The sequence below is a fragment of the Lonchura striata genome, chromosome 5 (assembly GCF_050655825.1).
Source record: "Lonchura striata isolate lonStrDom1 chromosome 5, ASM5065582v1, whole genome shotgun sequence".
NCBI classification, from domain to species: Eukaryota; Metazoa; Chordata; class Aves; order Passeriformes; family Estrildidae; genus Lonchura; species Lonchura striata.
The window spans coordinates 25428388-25448032 of record NC_140707.1 but is presented as its reverse complement, the minus strand read 5'-3'; the positions used below and the strand labels follow the sequence as shown (position 1 = coordinate 25448032).

Here is a 19645-nt window from a genome sequence, read left to right as displayed (position 1 = left end):
GTGCGTGATAGTTTCTTCTGTGATGCAGTGGTGGCATCTGAGGGGGCTGAGGGTGTGAAGGAAGCTCATTCCTCCCCCCCACCCCACCCCACCCCCATGACAAAAAAGTTCCTGTGCTTGGACCTGAAGGGGTTGGTTGGTGAGAAGTTTCTGCTTCTCAAGTAAAAGTCAGACCTAGAAAATTCTATGGTGGTTGCGTAAGTACTGAAATTGCCACACAGCTAAAGCCTGAAAAGCAAGCAATTGACTGGGGAACATATTTCTAATATAATTGCTTTTAGACCTTTTTTTTTTTTTTTTTTGGGTCTTGCTTTGAGTTTTGATTAACTTCATCTTAATTATAATCAGTGAACACTGAGGAAGAAAGGGATGGTTTTGGTGGTTTAGGTTTTTTGGTTTTGGTTATTTTTTTTGGTTGAAATTCCAGCAGCTTTCTGTTGTTATTCTATCTGGAAAAGGAATAATTTCTGGTCCTTTCAGGAATTACTCAAGAAAAAAAAAATGAACAAAAAAGTAAAATTTGAGACTCTTGATTCCTTGATTTAGGTAATGATATAAGCAATTTGGGCTATACCTGTGTACTGTAAGGAATATATCCATGGTAAATATGAGGTAGAATTAATCCTTAAAAAGCACTACATATTTCTGAGGAACACAATGACCCTTAAGCAATGCCCAAGGCATGCAGCAATTTTCTGCTCACCTATAGCAAGAATTACCAGATTATTTCAGTGGAGCATCTTGTGCTGCTCACATATCTGCAATATACCCTCTGCTTTGCATCCCAGTCACAGGGCATTTTCAGAGACATTGGCAAGTGCAACACAGATGGGCAACTTTTATCATCTGTCTTGCTCCCTGAGTCTCCAGGGCAATAACTGGGCTACTCCTTGTCTCAACACACTGCCAGAAGAGGTCCCAGTGTCATTCTGCCATGTCTCTCCTGACTTCTCTGCCTCCCTCCTGATCTGTAACAGTACCTCTGTCACTTCTGGCTGAATGTTGCCCTGGGAAGTGATTAGCTTATCTTCAATATTTGCCTGATGCCTTTGTGTCAGAGGTCTTGTAATATAATGATGGTCCTGGATACAGAGCCAGCCCAGCTGAGGAAAAAGGTGAGTGCTCCCACTCTGCTTTGTGCCTTCCAGGGATTGTTCAGAGCACCCCAGCGTGTGTCAGGCTTCAGCACATACAGCATCTGCTCTGGCATCTTATTCCATAGGGTGTTGGTCTCTTGGAAGAGACCCACTTTGCTAGACACAGCTCTCAGCTCATACAGTCTGCCTGCTCTGGGAAGGCAATGTGTTTTCTCACAACAGCCAAGATAAAAATCAAAGGTTCATTCTTGTGCACTTCAGGGATGATGAATAACTTGCTCCTTTCATTCAGAACCTTTAGTCAGAATACACAGATTATGGAGACAAGGGGTTAATTCATGTAAACCATTTTCTGATTTTATGGGATTGCCACAAGCCAGGGCCAGTTAAAATGTGGGGTTCTGGTAAAGCATGTTAGTGTTTAACTTTACATGTTTTTGTTTTAAAAGGCCTATATGAGGAGATATATGTTTAATTTTTCTCTTTATGTAATTAAAAGTTATTTATTAGATCTATCGATAAGTTAGGCACAATCTGCTGGGTGCATCTTGCATTAATTTTTAATCTGAAATAGCAGAAATAATTCTGTGGATTTTAAACTATTGTTTTGCAGATGCAGCGTTAAATGTTACTAGATCTTAGCTCCCTCATCCACAAAAGCTTTGTTTTCTCATTTCCCGTCAATCTTATTGAGGAATGCTGAATAATCAGAATGAAGCAAAGATAGAATTGCCTTCTGATCTCTCTGATTTATTTTGAGAAACCTTTGGCTCCTTCTGTGTCAAGGTGTCCTCACTTCACCTGCTTAGAGAAAACATGATAGTGGAAATTCATATAGTGTCTCAAATTTATCTCCAAATTACTGTGCAACTGTTAGTCTCCACAATACCCAGAAGAGTTAGATAAATAATGTTCTATTATCCTGATTATAGATGTAAATCACTACCAAGAAATTGTGGCTTGCCAGAAGTCTCATTTGAAGTTATATCAAGAGCTGGTGCATTTCTGAGCTTCCCAAATAAAATTGTAACACTTTTGTTTGCTACCTTATATCCTGGTTGCTTCAGCTCCATCACTGTATCTGCCACGGAATCATACAGGTATTTTCATGTTGGAGTCCTCAGTGAACAGAATACATTAAGAAGCCACAGCTTTTCATTAGACAGCAAATATTCTCAATTAAAGACTTCTCATTTATTCTATACCTCTTTAAAAAAAAATTAATGTGATCAAACAAGGGCAAAGATGCAATGAAAATCACCCTCAGAATACTTCTGTATGTGAACCTCTGCTGGAACCAGCACAGGATCTTGTAGCCTGACAGACCAAGTGCCTGTGGTGTGCTCTTACTTCCACAAGTGCTCTGTATATTCAAGCCAGTTGTTTTCTCCTGAAATCCCATTTAGTCTTGGATCACAGCTGAAAAGAGTCTGTGTGTGTGAAGGACATAATGCTTGTGTGGGACTCCTGAATGGAGAAGATAGTTTGGCTAGGTTGGAAGCTGAAAAATCTACCCAAGAGCTCTTAAGGAAATTAAGTTGGCCTCTTTCTCTCTTTTTTGTCCTGCCCAGTTCTTGTGCCAGCCATCAAGGTGTCTCACCTTCACAGAAGAAAATGAGTGCATCAGAACATGCTGTCCAAAATCCTCACGTGTCCTTACAGCAAAGGCTTCTCCAGAATTAGCACTGGTCACAATACATGCAGCTTTTCACGTGGAGCCTAACCCTTTTCTTTAATCTTTGGCAAGCTTGCAACAGCAAAATCTGCTCTTTTGAGCACAGAATCACTTACTGCAAACCCCCTTCCTTCCTGGGCTCTTGTGAGGGCTGTTTCTTTGCTTGCAGCACATGCAGAAGGAGCTGCATGTTGCTAATGCACTTGAATTATTCTGACTAGGTTGTCACCTTGCTGAAAAACAAATTGCTCTAAGTGGCCACAGTCTGAGATTTAGAACTCTTGACTGTCTCTCTCTACTAGCAAGCTGCTGTTTTGTCATCCTGTGTTCTCTTTCCAGGGTCCTGACTCTATTTGTCCCTCAATCCAGTGCACCTTGAGGGGTGAGACTTCCCTCTCCCTACAGTGATTTGTTTTCCTAGTTCTGAAGACTCCTTCCATCTCCTATTTCTAGGAGATAGATCCTTCTCCAGGCATTTTCCTTCTCACTGCTTACATTGCAACCACTGTTTTCTGCAGTTCCACTTCACGAGTGTCCTTCTCACCTCTGATGGGGACTGCAGTTCCTCCACTGCATAGCATCCCATGCTCGGTGAGCAAGGGAGCAGCTATTCAGCAGTGATTAAAATGCTGTTTAAAACCCAGAATTGGTGCCACAGACTCTGAAAGAAGAACTATCAGAAGGACAAGAACATGCTTCTAAAAGAGAGAGTATTTTCATGTACAGAAAAGGCTAAAAAAACACAGTGCCAGGTTTAAAATAATTTGAAGATTTTTTTTTTTTCTGACCTACATGGAAAGCTGTTTATATTCCCAACTAATTTTGGACTAACCAAACAAAAACCCCTCACCTCAGTCAAGATAAGGACTGTAATAAGATGGATGTGTATTTGTAAATTACTCAATGGAAATGATAAAAAGCAATTTAGAAAAAAAATGAGATCCTTTTTTCCTTGAAAACATTCAACAACATTTGTCATATTTGTCCTTCAGATTTCAAACAGGCAAGTTTTTTTTCTTACCTACAGTTTTTAGCAAAATATTGTGCAGAAACTTATTTATTTTTTGTCTCCTGGTATTCCCTCTGAAATTTTGCTGCTTTGTTCTTTTTTTTTTTTCCTAACTACCATTTTAATTTTCACTTTTTTATTAAGTCAGTGTGAGGGGAGAAAAAGAAATTAATATTGGGGAGAGAAGAGAAACTGGGATTTTTCTTATGGAGGAAAGGATAAAGCTTTGAAAAAGTGTTATTTGAGAGGAGGGGGAGAAATTGGAGGGAAAAAAAAAATTTGTTGCCAAAATATATCTACATTTATTTGTCCAATCCTAGATCTGAAACTGGGGTACATACAATAGTCTTTCTTAGCCAAAATGTCTGTGTTTTGTGAGAAGGCTTTCCTAAATTGGCATAATTTCCAAAAATGTAAACCACCAAAAAGATCAAGTCGTGAATGGTTTCCCTTCCTTGCAACTCTCACAAGCAGCTGAACTGGAAAGACAAATATCCTTGTGCAAAAAATGTTAGAAGGGCTGGTGGCAAGCATGGTGACTTTACTTAAACCTCATGTCTTTCTGTGTGTTTAAAAAAAAGCAAGTCTCTGCTTCAGCATAATGAGAGATTGAAAATCATGAGTGACCACTAAGCATTTTGATGAAGGCAGATGTATTTAAAAAAGAGAATATATTCTACCCTAAACTGCAAGCTTGTGGTGAATTTTGTTAACTAGAATTTGTAATTTAGGCTACTGAGTTGGCTTAAAAGCATTTTTGTGGCCTGTGGGCATTTAAATAGCAGGACTCCACTGAGAATTATTGGGAATTATGCAGCTTGAGAGTTTCATACCATCCTGAAATTTTTCTTGATTACAGCTAGTACCCTACGCAGTGTAAGTAGTAAATGGAAAACATTTTTTTTATTTTGAATCTAAGTCCTTATTGATATTCCTGTCAAAATACAGTTTCTGGTCTCTCAATAAACACAGAGCAAGACTTGTGAATATAGTTTTCACACATAATTTCTGGATGTATTTGTGAGCATTTTGCCATCTGTGTACATTACAGATCTTTAGAATAAACTGCTGCGCAAGTTGTACAAGCAGTTAGACAGTTGTAAAGCTCATAGCAGAAATCCCTCTTTTTATTTTTGATTTTCTGCAATTGTCAAATTGAGGAGCAAGGGATGTCACATAAAAGTATTTCTACTATAAGTTTTGCAGTTACTAAAATTAATTATGTGCCCACAGTTATCATAAGTGGAAATTGCATCTGTTAGACTAAAACTGCTAAATAAAACCTGGTTGACTACTGGGATGAACAATATCCTCAGATATCCTCATGGCAATAAAAAAACCCCAGTTATTCCTAACATTCACATCTGAAACCTCTGCTTAAATTACAGCAATTCTTGTGCCTGTAAACACATCAATCTCACTGCTAAAATAGATTTAGGACAATTAGACTAAAAATATTAGATACAATTTCTCACTGGTCTGAATTAGATCTTGCAATTGAAGTCGTGAGCAGGAAAAGCTTGTATTTGCAAGAAATGCCTTCAAATCAAAGAGCAGCTCTGTGAGTTGCTCTCAGCAGACATACAGCTATGTTGAAATCCTACCTGGATGAAGAGAGTACAAAAACCACTTCACCTTGGTGCTTATAAGAATGATATCTGAATGGTCAAAGCAAAAACCTCTGGATATGTTCTCTCAGGGAAGAGAGCTGCCTGCTTTACCCAGTTTTATTTCCTGTCAGAGGTTGTGTAATGTCTCTGTATAAGGGAAGAAATTACTCCAATTGCTTCAAAGGAGAGTTTTCCACCTGCCTGCAGAAAGAATGACCTCCCCAGATTCCTACATATGAAATGTAACATTCCCCTGTTTGCAAGAACTCAGAAGAAGCCTTGTGGATGTACCCTCTGAATTTTGCCCTTCAATATCAAATACTTGCTTCAAATTCTAATCATATTTTCGTTATTGTTGTCCTTTTTGTAGCACCTTTTAAAGTCTTTTCATAAATGGTTAAGACTCATAGAACCTTGCTGATGCAGGGCAGTATTAGTACCAGCAGTCTCCTTGTCAGATGGTGATAAATAGATGTACAAAGCTTCCACAACAACATTTTACATTTTTAATGCTTAGAACCTTTGGAGATTAACTTAGGGACCATCTGCAGTTGTCACTGACTTCTAAGAGAGCTACAAAAACTGGGATCCAATGCTGAAATTGCTGTTGTGGCCATGGTGAGCTCAACATTTTTATCTAGAGGGGACTTTGATTAATGTAGGATATCAAAGGCTTCACGAGACCATGGAGACAGGACTCGGCCCAATGCTGGAAACAGGCTTGTGATTAGCTGGTTTTCAGATGTGGCAGCAAGTCTTATGGGTGCCTGAGAGTCTTGAAAATACCATTCCTCCTATTTCAATAGCACAGTTAGTTTTAAAAAGTGCATATTTTATTGCAAAATAGGCTGGAACTGTTTTCATACAGAAAGCAAAGGGCTTAGGAGCACAGCTTTAAACTTCCTGGCTTTTGCTCATATTCCTGCCACAGTTCCCAGTAAGATTTCTTTCATCTACATTTGCCATAGTTCCTTCTTTCTTACTTTCTAATAATTTAAGAGACAAGATGACAGAACAGATTAAAAAATATCTATAAATAATACTGTATGTAAAGAGGCATTTACCCACTGAGTCCATGATTTGGATCTATTTTTATAAGCTTCATCTCACTTGATACTGACAATGATTCATATAAATATTAAGTGTTCATTTTTAGTCCAGTGCACATAAGTGAAACTCAGCTGTAGTGTTCTTTGGAGTTTTTACCCCAGAAGTCCTTACTTAGGATGGAAAGAAGGTTAGGAGGATGCAGTTCTTAAGCACTCTACAGTCATCACATAGCATGGAGCATTTTTATATTTTTCAATGACATTCACATTTCAAATGGGTTTTTGTGTTGATTTTTTTTCTGTAGGATAAAAAAATAGGGTGTGTTATCCTGAATTAAAGCCTAAGCCTGAAGGCTGTGGAATAACATGGTTACTTATTTGTACCTCTCTGTTGTGTTGTGGCTATGTTCAACTCCGTCACTGTTTTTTGGTGCATCTTGCTTTTTAAAGCAGCCCTGAGATGTTTTATTAATTGGACAAACATTTTTTTCTTTGGACTATTCATCAAAGCAATTTAAACAATGAAAGAATTTTTTTTTCCAATGTTTGTCACTTCTAAATCCTAATACAATTGTGTTTCTGTTATAGCTGGAGTATATTTGATAACAGATGGTAAAACTGCAAAACTATCTCTGCTTCATTAGCGCCCCTGGCAAGTCTTCCTATATAGGGTAAGTTACAGCAGAGAGGGATATTTGACAATATACCCTTTACAGTTTCCAGTAAGATTTTAGACTAGTTTTAAGTGTATTGTGAAAGCAGGGAATGTAATAGCTAGAATGCCCATTGATCACTTGTGTGTTGGTTGTTAAAACCAGAACTAAACATACATGCTGTAAAAGGCTCTGATCTAGCAAAGACTTGGTCTAGTACTTTTCCAAGTCAGATTTACCCTGGCAATAATTTCATTGTGATCACTTTACTTTATTGGTGATCATGAGTTTTTATTAAAAAGTAATAAAATACAAGCAATCAATTGCCATTTAAATTAAACTAATGCTTATGGTGAAATATTGATGAAAAGGCAGCCTTCAGAGATTTTAAGAATGCTTTTATTTCCATGGCACGACTGAAAGGTGACAGATTGATAGCCCTGGGAAACGTAGGTCTTTTCAAAACAAATTATGTGATGTGTCCTCACACTGACTTTGGAGCTCGCTTTGCAGCATGGCAGATCTGCTCAGGTTCTGGGGTGAAAAAGTGCTCTCTTAATTCTGCATATTATCTACCCTGCATATCATCTCCTACTTTTCTGTGCATTTTGCACATTCCTTCTCCATAGGGGCTGCATGGAGATCCCGAAATCATTGTGCACGGCTCATCCTGGAGTCCAATGCATGAGGGCAACATATGGTTATTTCCTACCAGGAACTGGCTTCCAACAAGTGAGTGAAAATAAAAGGACTAGTCTTGTCATATGCCAACATGAGACAATCTCTGATAATGCCACTATGTATATCTATTTTCTGCTATTGACCTTGCTGAATTCAGTAGCCCAGAATTACCACAGAGGTGCAGCCTCTCCCACATTATTGGGAAATGCTGCTTTGCCATCTTCCCAGTATAATGGTTTGTGAACTCCTCATGCTGTGCAAATTGGATTAACTTCACCAACTACCTGGATTATGCAGCTTTGTGAAGTGAGCAGGGCTCCCAAGCAGAGAAGGATGAAAATTTGAAATTGTGCAGTGGGAGGAAAATATTAAATTTGAAATTTCACATTCTAAGCAAAAATCAGTATCCACTAGATTATTGCATCCAGGGAACTGTTTTATACTACAAATATCTCATGTTTTTATTTGAGTATGTTTTTTAAAACAGCGTATATTCACTATGTATTTGGCCAGTTCATTTAATGGACTTCTCTTATTAGTGAAGGAAAATTATGGGCATCAAACAGGCTTTGATATAAGGTAGTTGCCAACAGTGCTAAGGCAGTTTTGGGCACATGCAGAAACAACACTTCAGGCACTGGAAAATTTCAATATACATTTAAAAAAAATTACAAATGTATGGTTAGTGTTTTGGGAATTCTAAGCTTGAGCTCACATGGTGATACCCTTCCAAGTGAAGATGTAGGAAGTGACTGCTAGATTTCCTGGATGCAGGAGTGATGGAGAAGGTGGTGATGGAGAAGCCCTTCTGTCTGTGCAGTGGCCGCCACAGCACAGGCACATACTGCACCTTTGGAAGGATCACAGCCTTGGGCAATCTTCTGCTGCAGTCCAGGTTGGTTTGGAAAACATTACATCAGAGTATAGTGTAAAGTCTTCCCTTAGATGCTGTCAACTTGCTGTTTTTATAGTACAAGCATTTAGAGGTGTCACAGAAATTATAACTCTATTGTGCTAGCTACTGAAATAAACATATAGTAAGGGAAAGAGGAAAAAGTGCCAAGCAAGTAACCGAAGAAATTTTGGTTTTCTATTTTGAAAGTGACATATTAAGATTAAACATCTTGTATGATTTCACACACAGTAAAATTCATAGAAAATGAGAGGGGCTATACCCAAATACCCAAATGATGTGCCATACTGAGCTAATAAAATGTGGTCTTTGTGTGCTTGTGCCCATTGCAAATGTCCATTTGCTGACTTAATATGTGTGACCTGCCTTTGCACTATTGGCATGCTGCAGATGCTCCTCCTGAGAGGATCCTTCAGTGCTAACATAGGCAAACAAGCAGGGCTTTGGTCAGATCTTCTAACAAATGCTCACTCCATAAACTGCACTAATTCAGTTGCTTGCAATCATTTGTCCAAATCTCAGGTTTGGGGCTTTTTTAGGGTTTTGTTTTTTATTTTCTAGTAAATTTCCACCATGTAGGTCTGTGTACTCCTCTGAGGACATGTGGGAAAGTTCTGAATGAATGTTAAAAATCACCGAGTAAGAACAAAGGCTTACCCTGCTGTCCCAACCAAGATATCCTTTGAGAACAGTAAATGCAAAGTTTTAGGCATTCCTGTAGCTGATGGTAATATGGACATGACGATAAATTTGTGTTTTGGAGTTGAAGATGCTATAGAATTTTTACTGAATTTCAAACTTTTATTTGCCTGTAGTCCATGCCACTGACACAGTGAAAACTGAGCTTCTTTGCTTAGAAGAGCAGGTTCTCCAAAAGATGCTTTCTTTAGACCTGTGAATGCACTTTTGCACTATTGATTTCCTGCTGCTTAGACATAACTAACATTTTAAATAATCTATACAGTTTTGAAATTTACATTAGGTCTTTTAATAAAATCCCTAGCACCTCAGGGACTTCTCGGTAGGATAGACAGTGAACTCCTATCAACTGAACACTAAAAAACAGAACACTGAATTTCACTATCACTTAAGCAAAATTCAGACCTAAGCTGATCTGCTACTGCCCCAAAACCAGAAAAGCAACCACCACCCCACAGCAGTTGCTTCAGTCTGGGTATTGGATGAGCTATCACGGCACAGTCAGGTTGTTCTTGGTTTGTCCTTACACGTGCTTTGCTGAAAAACTCCGAGTTAAAATCAGTTCTGCATTATGCGGGACACATTCCCGAGAAGTGCTAAGACGTACTGTCACTAGATTTCTTGCAGAACTCCACACTAGAAGAGAAGGGGAGATCCATGCTAAAAAGGGAAACGGGAATAGCACAATGTGGCTGAGATCATGTTGTGGTGTTTTTAGAGTAGAGATCAAAGGCTGCTGAGAAGGCAAGCCCTTTTGCATTGCGTGTTGTGGCAATTACACAATTGTCCTTGTCCTGAAAAATTTTACCTGAAATAGATCTGCATGGATCTCTGGTTGGATCCCACTAAAATCAGTGGTAGTTGGGACTGTGGCGCTACAAAGTGGGGTGGGATTTTAGTGATGGTCTGTTTGCTGCCTGCCTGTGTCCTTTCTGCTCTAGGATATGATCTCCCTTCTGCTGGAGGTTGTAGGTGGTCAGCATTTTAGAGATTCCTTCCTATTAATTTTGTTTTGAAGTCTGTTATCAAGTCTGAAGCATTCTAATGGAAGGTTTTAATTTAATTTATAACTGGATAAATCACAGAACTGGCTTTCACCATCTATACCTGTCAATTGATCTGGCGTAATGAAAACTGCAAGAAGCCCAAGCTGATAAATAGAACAGAACAGGGGTATTGGAATGAATTTTCAAGTGAAATCTGCAGCTAAATTTCTTAGGCATGTAAAATAATAAGCAACCCAAGCTGACCAGATCTTTCTGTATTTAAGAATATGTTTTTTGACAGCAAAAGTGGAAAGCAAGAGAAACTCTGCTGCAGTCCAAACATTAAGTAACTGTTGAGGTATCTCTGTGTACCTTTAATTTTTTTATGAATGGGTAGATGATCAAGAAAATTCAGACAAGAAGATCAATTTGGTTTGGTTGTGCAGGTGAAAATGTATGTTTTAACTTGTATTTGCCTCTGAAAATTGTAAGACTTGGTAGCAATAGGTTTTGCCCTTGCTATTTAAGACAATCTATTTTATTGCTTCTTAACAAGGACATTCTCTCCCAGGTTTTCAAGTAAAAAGCCAGTGTGGTATTTTAAGCTATTTCTTATAGTCACAACACCTCAGTGGTCCTGACCCAAGATTTTTCGAAGTAAATCTAGCAGTGCTGAGATTTACTGCTGCTCCTGAAGTATCAACACGATTACGTAAGTGTGTGCCAGCAGTGTGTGCCTGTGTTGGTAGCTCATGTGCAGCACACACATTGCTGGCTGGCTGCAGTGCACTGAAACCTGAGATTTATTGCACTTACAAAAGGCCATTACAATGCAATTTTAACTTCCTGTCATTAAAGGGTCTTACATCATGAGCAATCACTGCAAAAAGCCTTGGCCCACAATTTATTCATAATTTTTACTGCGTGATTTATTAGCGCCTGTGTTACATTTTATAAATCTTATCAGAAAGAAATTAAAATCCATTAGGGCCTGGTCCTTTCACCTTTACCCGTGTTAGGTGGTACCTTGTTCTCAGCCTGACGGAAACGGGGATATTCCTGGAGTAAGCTATCACTACAGGAGTAGGAGTGAAGATAGCAAAATCTGGTTACTTAGTGAGCACAGGAGAGAGATGTAAAAATTATTCTAGAAATGACAGCATTTGGTTTATATTCCAGGGGGAGGAGGTGGTTCTCCATGGATTCATAGATTTCTCTGATTTCATCCGATCCTACCGCTTCTGTGTACCATTTGGAGTGAATCACATATTTATGTAATTCAATATTCAGCAGGGAAAGCCAAGTCAGCCTTCTAAACTGTTCTTTCCTCAGATCAAATTCAGCATATAGTAACTGAGAAGCTAATTGTAAGACAATTGCAAAGATGTCAAAATGGCTTTTCTACCAGTCTTATACCCCAAGAATGCACAGAAATTTCATAAAATCAAGCTTATAAAAAATGGAAACTCAGTTTTGCCATCTATATTTGCACGAGAATTGCACACTTGATTATCAATTAGGGCCCAATTTTTCAATCTGAATACCCCTGCTTGCCCTTTTTATTATGAAACACAGTGCTTGGATATGATTTAGTTGAACATTAATTGAAGTCACATGGTTTATTCTACAGTCCTTTGCAGTAAAAAAAGCCAATAAGATCGTGATGAGCTTTGTCAGTATTAGAGCTCTATGTTTTGATGCAGTGTGCTAAAGATGTTCATGTCTTTAAAAGATTATGAACACATGTATTTGAATATGTATGCTCCTAATAAATTGCTAAGTTCTATGCACTTTAGTGCTTTGGAATGGAAATAGACAACATGTCTATTAAAAAAAGCAGTACACAGCAATTAATTTATCCTGAACCATACTGCAGGAAAATTCATTTAGATCCTTGAAGTTGGTGGTAATGTTGGCTGAGTTTCAATAACAGCAAGGCTGGGCCCTCTGTTGCTGATTTGCTAACATCTCTCCTTATGTTAAGAGAAAGGCAGTATGTATAGACTTTACTAAAGTACTACTGTAAATATACACACATTTTTACAAATAAGAAAGACAAATAATGTTAAATTCTAGATTGCACAGCAGAAGGGAAGAACAAGATGGAAAAATAGTTATCCTAGTTTTTCCTATTCCTGTAGTCTAATATACCACATTTCTGTGAACAGTTCTAAAAAAGAAATATTATAATTGATCCACAGATCTTTTTCTCCTTTGTCTCATGATAGACCAACAGAGAATTACCAGTATTTTGTTGCCTTTTTTGCCCTAACCAAAACCAAAATAGCAAATGTCAGGAGAAGGGCAAAGAAAATAACTGAAGGTACATAGAGATGGATTAAAGAGAGAAGGGGCCAAATACCTTTCTGAACCCAGCCACTAAATTCACATTGATTTTAGTGGCACCACGGCTACTTCTGCAGAAATATTTTGGGGTGGTTTAATTTTGAAGTCCTTCCTCATATGGAAATCCCACTCAGCATCGTAGGAGGTGGCAGCAATAGGAAGGCATATATATGTGTATGTATATGATGGTATGATCCATACAATCACAGCCTTGGCTAAATGAAGTAAATTTTGTAACCTAGAAACATTAAAATTAAAGAAGATAAAAACTGAATTGAATAAAAAGAACAGATGCTGTTCTTTTTTTAAGGTTTTAGAATAATATAAATAAAATTGGAATTAGGAAAATAGATTTTAAAAAAAATGTCCTTGAATCCACACTGCTAAGTCTGTACTAAGCAGCCATGGAATTGTCAGGTGGGTAATATCATCTCTCTCATCTCCTTGTGAGATCGTGACTTCAAAGAGATTGTAAGATTTTCTGGGCAGGCATCATATCTTCCTGTGTGTTTCTGAACAGCTCAAACTGGTGAAGCCATGATTCTGCATGGCTGTTCTGGTATGTGTGTGTGGTAGTTTAAAAAGGTATTACTTCTGAGTTTGGATGGACAATTCCCAGGAGTTACTTGTCTACCTGCTCCCACCATGACCAATTTGATAGGGGCTGGATGTGGGACTTGGAGCAGTGAACACTTTCTAACTGGCATTGCAAAGGTTTCTTTGGTCTGGATGCAGAGAAGACTACCATGCTTACTAGTGGGTTATATAAGGATTTGCAGTAACATGTTCCTTGATGGGAAAAAATAGGAATAAAGTGAAATTTTAGGCACTATATTAACAATGAATGATAGAATGGTAGTTAATAGATGTCTGTAATTCCATTATACAAGTGCAAGGGAAACCTCATTTGATGTGGAAAGATTCTCGTTTTTCCAGAGCTGTAATGCAGCGTGCAGTTAAAATTAGGCTGTCTCGTTAATTGTCACAGTAAATGGTGAGAATTCCTGCAGCCAGCTTCAGTGCAGGATTAGATATGGCTCTGCAGGAGACACTTTCCAGAAAGGCTCAAGGTGGGAGAGCAGCTCCACCAGGGCCCCTTGGAAGCTGGCCCTGAGGAGGGCAGAGGGAAGCGATGGGGCAGCTCTCAGCCCCTCTGTCCCTGTCTGCTCCTGCGGGGTGGGAGGCTCCAGACCTCTGTCTGTGGAGTGCTCCTGTGCCAAGCGTGTCCTGCCTCACACATCTGTGGAATAAGCTCCCCTTGTGAAGGATGAGGAGTATCTGCTCCCACTCCCTGATACCTGCCTCAATTCCTGAGCTAAGCTGTGCTGGCCAGGGGTAAGGAATGAGCAGAATCAACCCAGCCTTTAATTCTCAAAACAGTGTGGTTATTCAGGATCTAGGATGCCATAAGTCTTTTCATACCTATAAGTGGTACTTTATAGAGAGAAAAATCAGTTTAAATGAACACTGCAAGGCTGAAATGCTATTGAATGCACAAAAGAAAGCTGGAAGAAATCCCTGGGGAATACCTTTTTCTCATCTCTTTACCAGTGTCCTTTTTCCTGTCTCCTTCTCAGTGTCAGAAACTCGTCCTTCAAAAGTCACCCACTGAGGAAAGCAGATTCTTCTGCAGGATGTGAAGGGGAAACATGAGGGAAGGGTGAGTGAGTTTTGCTTTTCCCCTTACAGATCAAAGTGGTACAGCATATGCCAGGATTGCAAGTCAAGCTGTTGAGAACTTTCCATAGGACCCTAACCAGCTTTTACTTAAAAAACAGTAAAAAGGTTTATTTGGAAGGACTCCAAGAGCTTTCCTGAGAGTTCATTAAAAAACCTGAACTGTCCAATTTGAATGTGAGCAGTAGCACACAATCTCAGCTGAAAGCTCCTCGTTCTCAAACATTGAGTAACCCAAGGAATGTGAATTAACACAAACACAACCTTATCCTGTTGTGGAGGAGGAGGAAGGGGAATAAATATGTTAGATACCTGCAGGCCAAACGCACCAGGAAGTCAGTGGGAGCTTTACTAGTGGAAGAACAGCATGGCCAGACATAAAAATATGAAGGAGAGAGGATGCCAAGAAAATATTTTTCACACATTTGTGTACTGAGGGACCTATGAAGTCTAGTAAGTACAGAGGGCAGGAACTCCACCACAGTGTAACTTTCTGCTGCTTTAGCATAGCTTTCTGGCTAACTCTATTTCCCCCTTTCTGCCTACTTAGAAAAAATAAATTTACTAAGTTGTCTGATGATGCAGAAAAGACACTTCTAATGAGCTTCATAGAAACATCAGTTTTAGGTATGTTCAGTGATATTTAGCTGTCTGGACAGATGATTTTGACAATCATCCTGGATCCCTGGATCTTTCCCATCACCTTTTGTTACTCTGTTCAGATCTCCAGGCACAAGGTATTGCCTCTGATATCCAAATGTGGATTCTTTAGGTTAAGAAGTTTAATACCTGTTTATATTACTAAGATAGATGTCTAAGGCAGTCTATCATTTGAAACAAACTATCTTTTCTTATTACAAATATAGACGATTATGCAATTTTTGAAGTGTTTACTCTTTTTAGAAAGAACTACATTACTAAAAAATTAGCATAGAGAAAACTTGAAATTAATTAAAATCTGCCACTATAGTGACTAGGAGTTTTGCCTAATCAAAGTAAGAAATAAACAAAATTTGAAGAGTTAGCTGATTTTGCCTGACGTACACAAATGCACTCCCAGTCTTCCCTGGCTGTCTACAACGAGATCAGAAGTAATTTAGTGTGAGTCAGGTGGAGGTGAAACAAAACAGTCAAATGTACTTGTATTTGCAAGCAGTGTCCATCAAAATCCTCCAAGAATGGCTGGATTTGAGTAAATGCTGAGCTTTTCATAAACATTCACTGATCTAGCATACCAGATACAGTCCAGAGAATCTTGCTCTATACAGATAAACAGAATTTCATTTAATCTTAATATTCAGAGACTGAATTCCTTTTACTTGCCCAAGTGTAACACCACAATGGTTATGTAAACTGATGCTTACATTGAGATGTTATTTTCACATGCATTTTGATGCCATATGTAAACATCAAAGAAGTGTAATAACCATCCTTAGTAGAGGTCCCAGTTCCATTTAGGAAGAGAAAATTTTGTGATTTTTTTTTTTTGACAAAATAGCAGGGTGAATTTAGATTTTTACACAACTAAATTGCAGTTTGTAACTGAAAGTAACAGATTCAATTAGAAATGGGGTAACAGTAGATTTGTTGCCTGACTCTACCAATAATTGCCTTAATATACCATTCACTTGTTAATGATGTTATCAATTATTTTACTATAAATTAGCTATTGTGAGCTTCAGGTCTTTTTGCAATGCCTGTGTCAGATCACAGCAGCATAAATCAAACTCCCATCTCTTTTTACATCCATAACCATAACGTATGGCTTTTATTAGGAAATGTTAAGTATCCTATAATGTCTTCTTAATGGACAATGTGTGTACGTGTTGATGAGGAAAGCCATCTTCCTTCATGCAAAATATTAATGCATGTGGCCTACGTCTCCATAGATACAAGTTAAAGAATCATATTTAACCCATTAAATATTGAGTACTCATATTTATCCAGTCTTAACAATCCTCTAAGGAAAGGACAAGTTAGAGGTAAATCAGGAGTTGAATTCGTAACAGCTATGCACAGGAGATTGTGAATAAATGGTACATCATCCCCTCAAAAAAAGACCCCAACAAAACCAAATCATTTTATAAAACACCTACTGCTAAATAAAAATACCTGTAGAAAATTTATATCCTTCTAGAATCCCAGCCTGTGCATCACAAAGACTCCTAATATTTGTTATAAATTTTTGTCCTTCTCCTAAAATATTATAATGCCTCCAAGAAAAAGAGTGTTTTAACCTCTGTATCCTTTTCATTGGGACAACATAATCCATTTGGCTTTCAAACCATTTCCCAAAACCTTGAACAAGCACGTTACTTTCACTTGAAATGTATTTTACCAACAGATCCCTGGGTACCAGAGAGATCTGCTATTCAGATTGCCTGCTGACACTGGGCTTGATTAATGGAAACCAAGCATTTTGAAGAATACCCTCCAACCTTGCCTTCCCCTTTCCATGTTCCCTTGGCAAAAATCAGGTATTTGAAAGCTGCAATACAACAGCATCATCTTTCCATCTTGTGGCAAATATTCTATTATTCCTTTATCCTCCATGCTGTTTAAAGGGATTAATTTAAAATATTAACTCATTTGTTCACAGAGAAAGTCTCCAAGGGGTGTGCAAACAAGAATCTTTAGAATTGCAGCAAGATATAACTCCAGGCTCTGCTCCAGCTTTCCTCATTCATTCAGTTTGCAGACCTGGTGTCTCCCTGCTGGAGATCTCTGCTCAGACCAAGTCTCCAGCAGCTGCTATTCCACCACCCATTCATACACAGCCAGCTCCCCTCTCCCTGCTCCTTGCATTTCCACTTCTCTCTCCTCCATCCATCCAATTTTCTCCCTAATCTGATCTCACTTCTCAGGAACACTGATCACCCTCCCCCAGCAAAGCATCTCTCATCCCTACTGAGGGCTGGCAGAAATTAAGGTGTAACAAAGGTACATTTAAGAGTAGAGACTGTGCCAACCAATTTCTTTATGAAGGCACTATCCTCCGGTTTCCCTAGTTATCAATTTTACTATCTTGGGAGTTAATCCTGCTGCTGTTCCTGAAGCAAATGTTTTCAGTACTTTTGATTTCAGCAGAATCAGGCCCTAATTAATGTAATTATTCTCAAAGCATGAGGCGATACCTACTTGAAGCAGTCGGATGACTGTTACAGACCATTTTTATCCACACTTCTGCTGTGAACTGCACCAGTGTGCATTCCCTTCCCAAAACAATCGCAGGAACCAGGAGGGGAGGAGTTGTCCTTCAGTAGCAGGCAAGAAACCTGTCAGACACAGTGTCCCTTCTACGTGAATGAAACCTTTCCTCTGATTAATACTTTGCATTTCCCACAAGGGAAATAGTCACAGAGCGAGCAACTGAATTACCCATTTTCAGATGTTCATAAATATTTAACTTGCTATGTATGAGAAAAGAGAAAGGCACTGACTCCCTTTCCAGTCCAGGCTGAAACTCTCCAAATCCCCTGGTGCCACTGGGAATGCCTGCTCCCATAATCCTTTCTCCATCTCGTAAAGGGGAGAGAGCCATTAGCTTGTAAGAGGGCTGCACAAGGTGTCTTTCTTTACTGGGGGATGTCTGACTGTAAAAATCTATGCATAGAGGGAAATTACCTGGTGTAATGGAGACCTCTCTGGCCCATGACTGGGGCCCTGCCCCAGCTGCTCTATGAGTTTTAGGAGCTATTAGAAAATAAGGGTCTCTGGAGGGGCACATCTGAGAACGCAAGCTCAGGCCTTGGTGTCTACTAGTTCCACATGCATGGGGCCTGCTTGGGAGTGTGGGCTTCATCCCCACAGACAGCACGTGATTTTTGTATGGCCACACACATGGATGCCTGCTCTGCTCTGACAGCGGAGAGAACCCTGGTGATGCTGGGAGGAAGTTGGGACCACAGGGAGGTTTGAGTGTTTTGATGAGGATGCTGATTGCATGGCTTACCCTTGCATATCTGGAGGAGTAGGGATCCTCAAAGAGTGCCCAGATGCGGGGCTGCCACCGTCTCCAGAAGCCCCCAGACCTGCCATCTGGGGAGTCACTAAGTGCTAGGCGTTTTGTCATCTCCAGTTCATCTTCACCATCACCAGAGTCTCCGGTGCCATCTATGTCTCCGTCCTCAGCACTGCTATCCAGGGGAGCCCCACCAAAGCTGTCCAGAGCCTCTTCGGCGTCGCGGTGCTGCCGGTAGGTCATCCAGCAGCAGGGCTCCACATCGGTCTCATCGATGCCCCAGAAGGCCAGCTCCTCCTCATACAGGGGCCCGCACACGTCCGCGGGGCAGTGCAGCTTGCCGGTGCGGTAATAATTCAGGATGTGGGCGAAGACGCCCGGGTGCCGGTCAAAGAAAAACTCATCCGTGCGGGGGTCATAGTCAAAGTGGCTGTGGGCATCGGGCTCAGCGATCCAGGCCAGCCGCGTGCCGGGCAGGGTGCGCAGGGTGCTGCGGTAAGTCTGGTGCCTAGTCCCTCCCACGTTGATCACAATGCGGTCGCTCTCGTCGCCCTGGCCCATCTCGTCTCTTATTAGGCATGTCGCAGACTCATCCAAGCAAGCACGGCAGGCAGCAAGCCCGTCAGGGGACGGCTGCTCGGCGGCAGTCGGTGCCTAAGCCGAGCCCCGCTCCGGGCCCGCGGGGGCGAGGGGCCCCGGCCAGCCCCGCTCCCCCGGGGCCGCTCCGAGGCGATGCCGGTGGCGGTGGCTCCCGGCGCTGCGCCGCCTCCGTCTGGAGTCAGACGCTCGGGGTCCGCGGCAGCTGCAGCCGCGGCGGAGGGGCAGGGGCAGGGGGGGCCATGCTCCGGGAGCGCGGGCGCTGCGGTGCCGGAGGGGGAGGGCCTTTCCCTGGTTGGATGTGGCCAAAAGCACAAGGGAGGAAAAAAAAAAAAAAAAGGAAAAAAGAAAAGGGGGGGGGGAGAGAAAAATCACGGCACCCGCGCTGCCCACAGGTGCGCGGAGCTGCGGGGCGCCGGTGCTGGCTGCAGCCCCCGCAGGGAACGCGGGGCTGTGCCCGCGCCCCTCCCGGCGGTGCGGTTGGGGGGCGCCGCCGGTGCTGAAGGGACAGCGCCGCGCTCCCGCCGCCTCCGCCCCTGCGCCCGGCCGGCCCGGGTCGAGCGCTTGCCGGTGCGGGCGGCGGGACCCGCGGCGCTGCCGCTCGCTGCTCCTCCCGCCGCTCCTCCCGCCGCCGCCGCGCCGCTCGGTGCAGCCCGCCCGCCGCCGGGCACCGCCGCGCAGGCGCCGCTCCC

At 41.0% G+C, this 19645-nt stretch overlaps 1 protein-coding gene and 1 long non-coding RNA gene across 9 annotated transcripts in view; one reads left to right on the top strand and one right to left on the bottom strand.

Annotated features, from left to right (window-relative positions):
- The window catches only part of LOC146767307 (uncharacterized), a 71974-nt gene extending 53626 nt beyond the window's left edge, over positions 1-18348 (top strand). Inside the window, exons 2-6 of the long non-coding RNA XR_014955966.1 lie at positions 7029-7111; positions 7723-7825; positions 14296-14378; positions 16740-16872; positions 16995-18348. This is a non-coding gene — a long non-coding RNA (uncharacterized LOC146767307). The remainder of the gene's footprint in view (positions 1-7028; positions 7112-7722; positions 7826-14295; positions 14379-16739; positions 16873-16994) is intronic.
- Positions 1-19524, bottom strand: part of KCNC1 (potassium voltage-gated channel subfamily C member 1) — a 129529-nt gene extending 110005 nt beyond the window's left edge. For 2 of the 8 annotated variants that reach the window (XM_021525632.4, XM_021525630.4), the window contains exon 1: positions 18348-19519. In XM_021525632.4, coding sequence (XP_021381307.2) covers positions 18348-18917 — 570 coding nt within the window. In that variant the 5' untranslated portion in view covers positions 18918-19519. Of the gene's footprint in view, positions 1-18347 lie in introns of all 8 variants that reach the window. The other 6 variants (XM_085581461.1, XM_085581462.1, XM_085581460.1 and 3 more) reach the window with 6 other exon arrangements.
- Between the last annotated feature and the right edge of the window lie 121 nt (positions 19525-19645).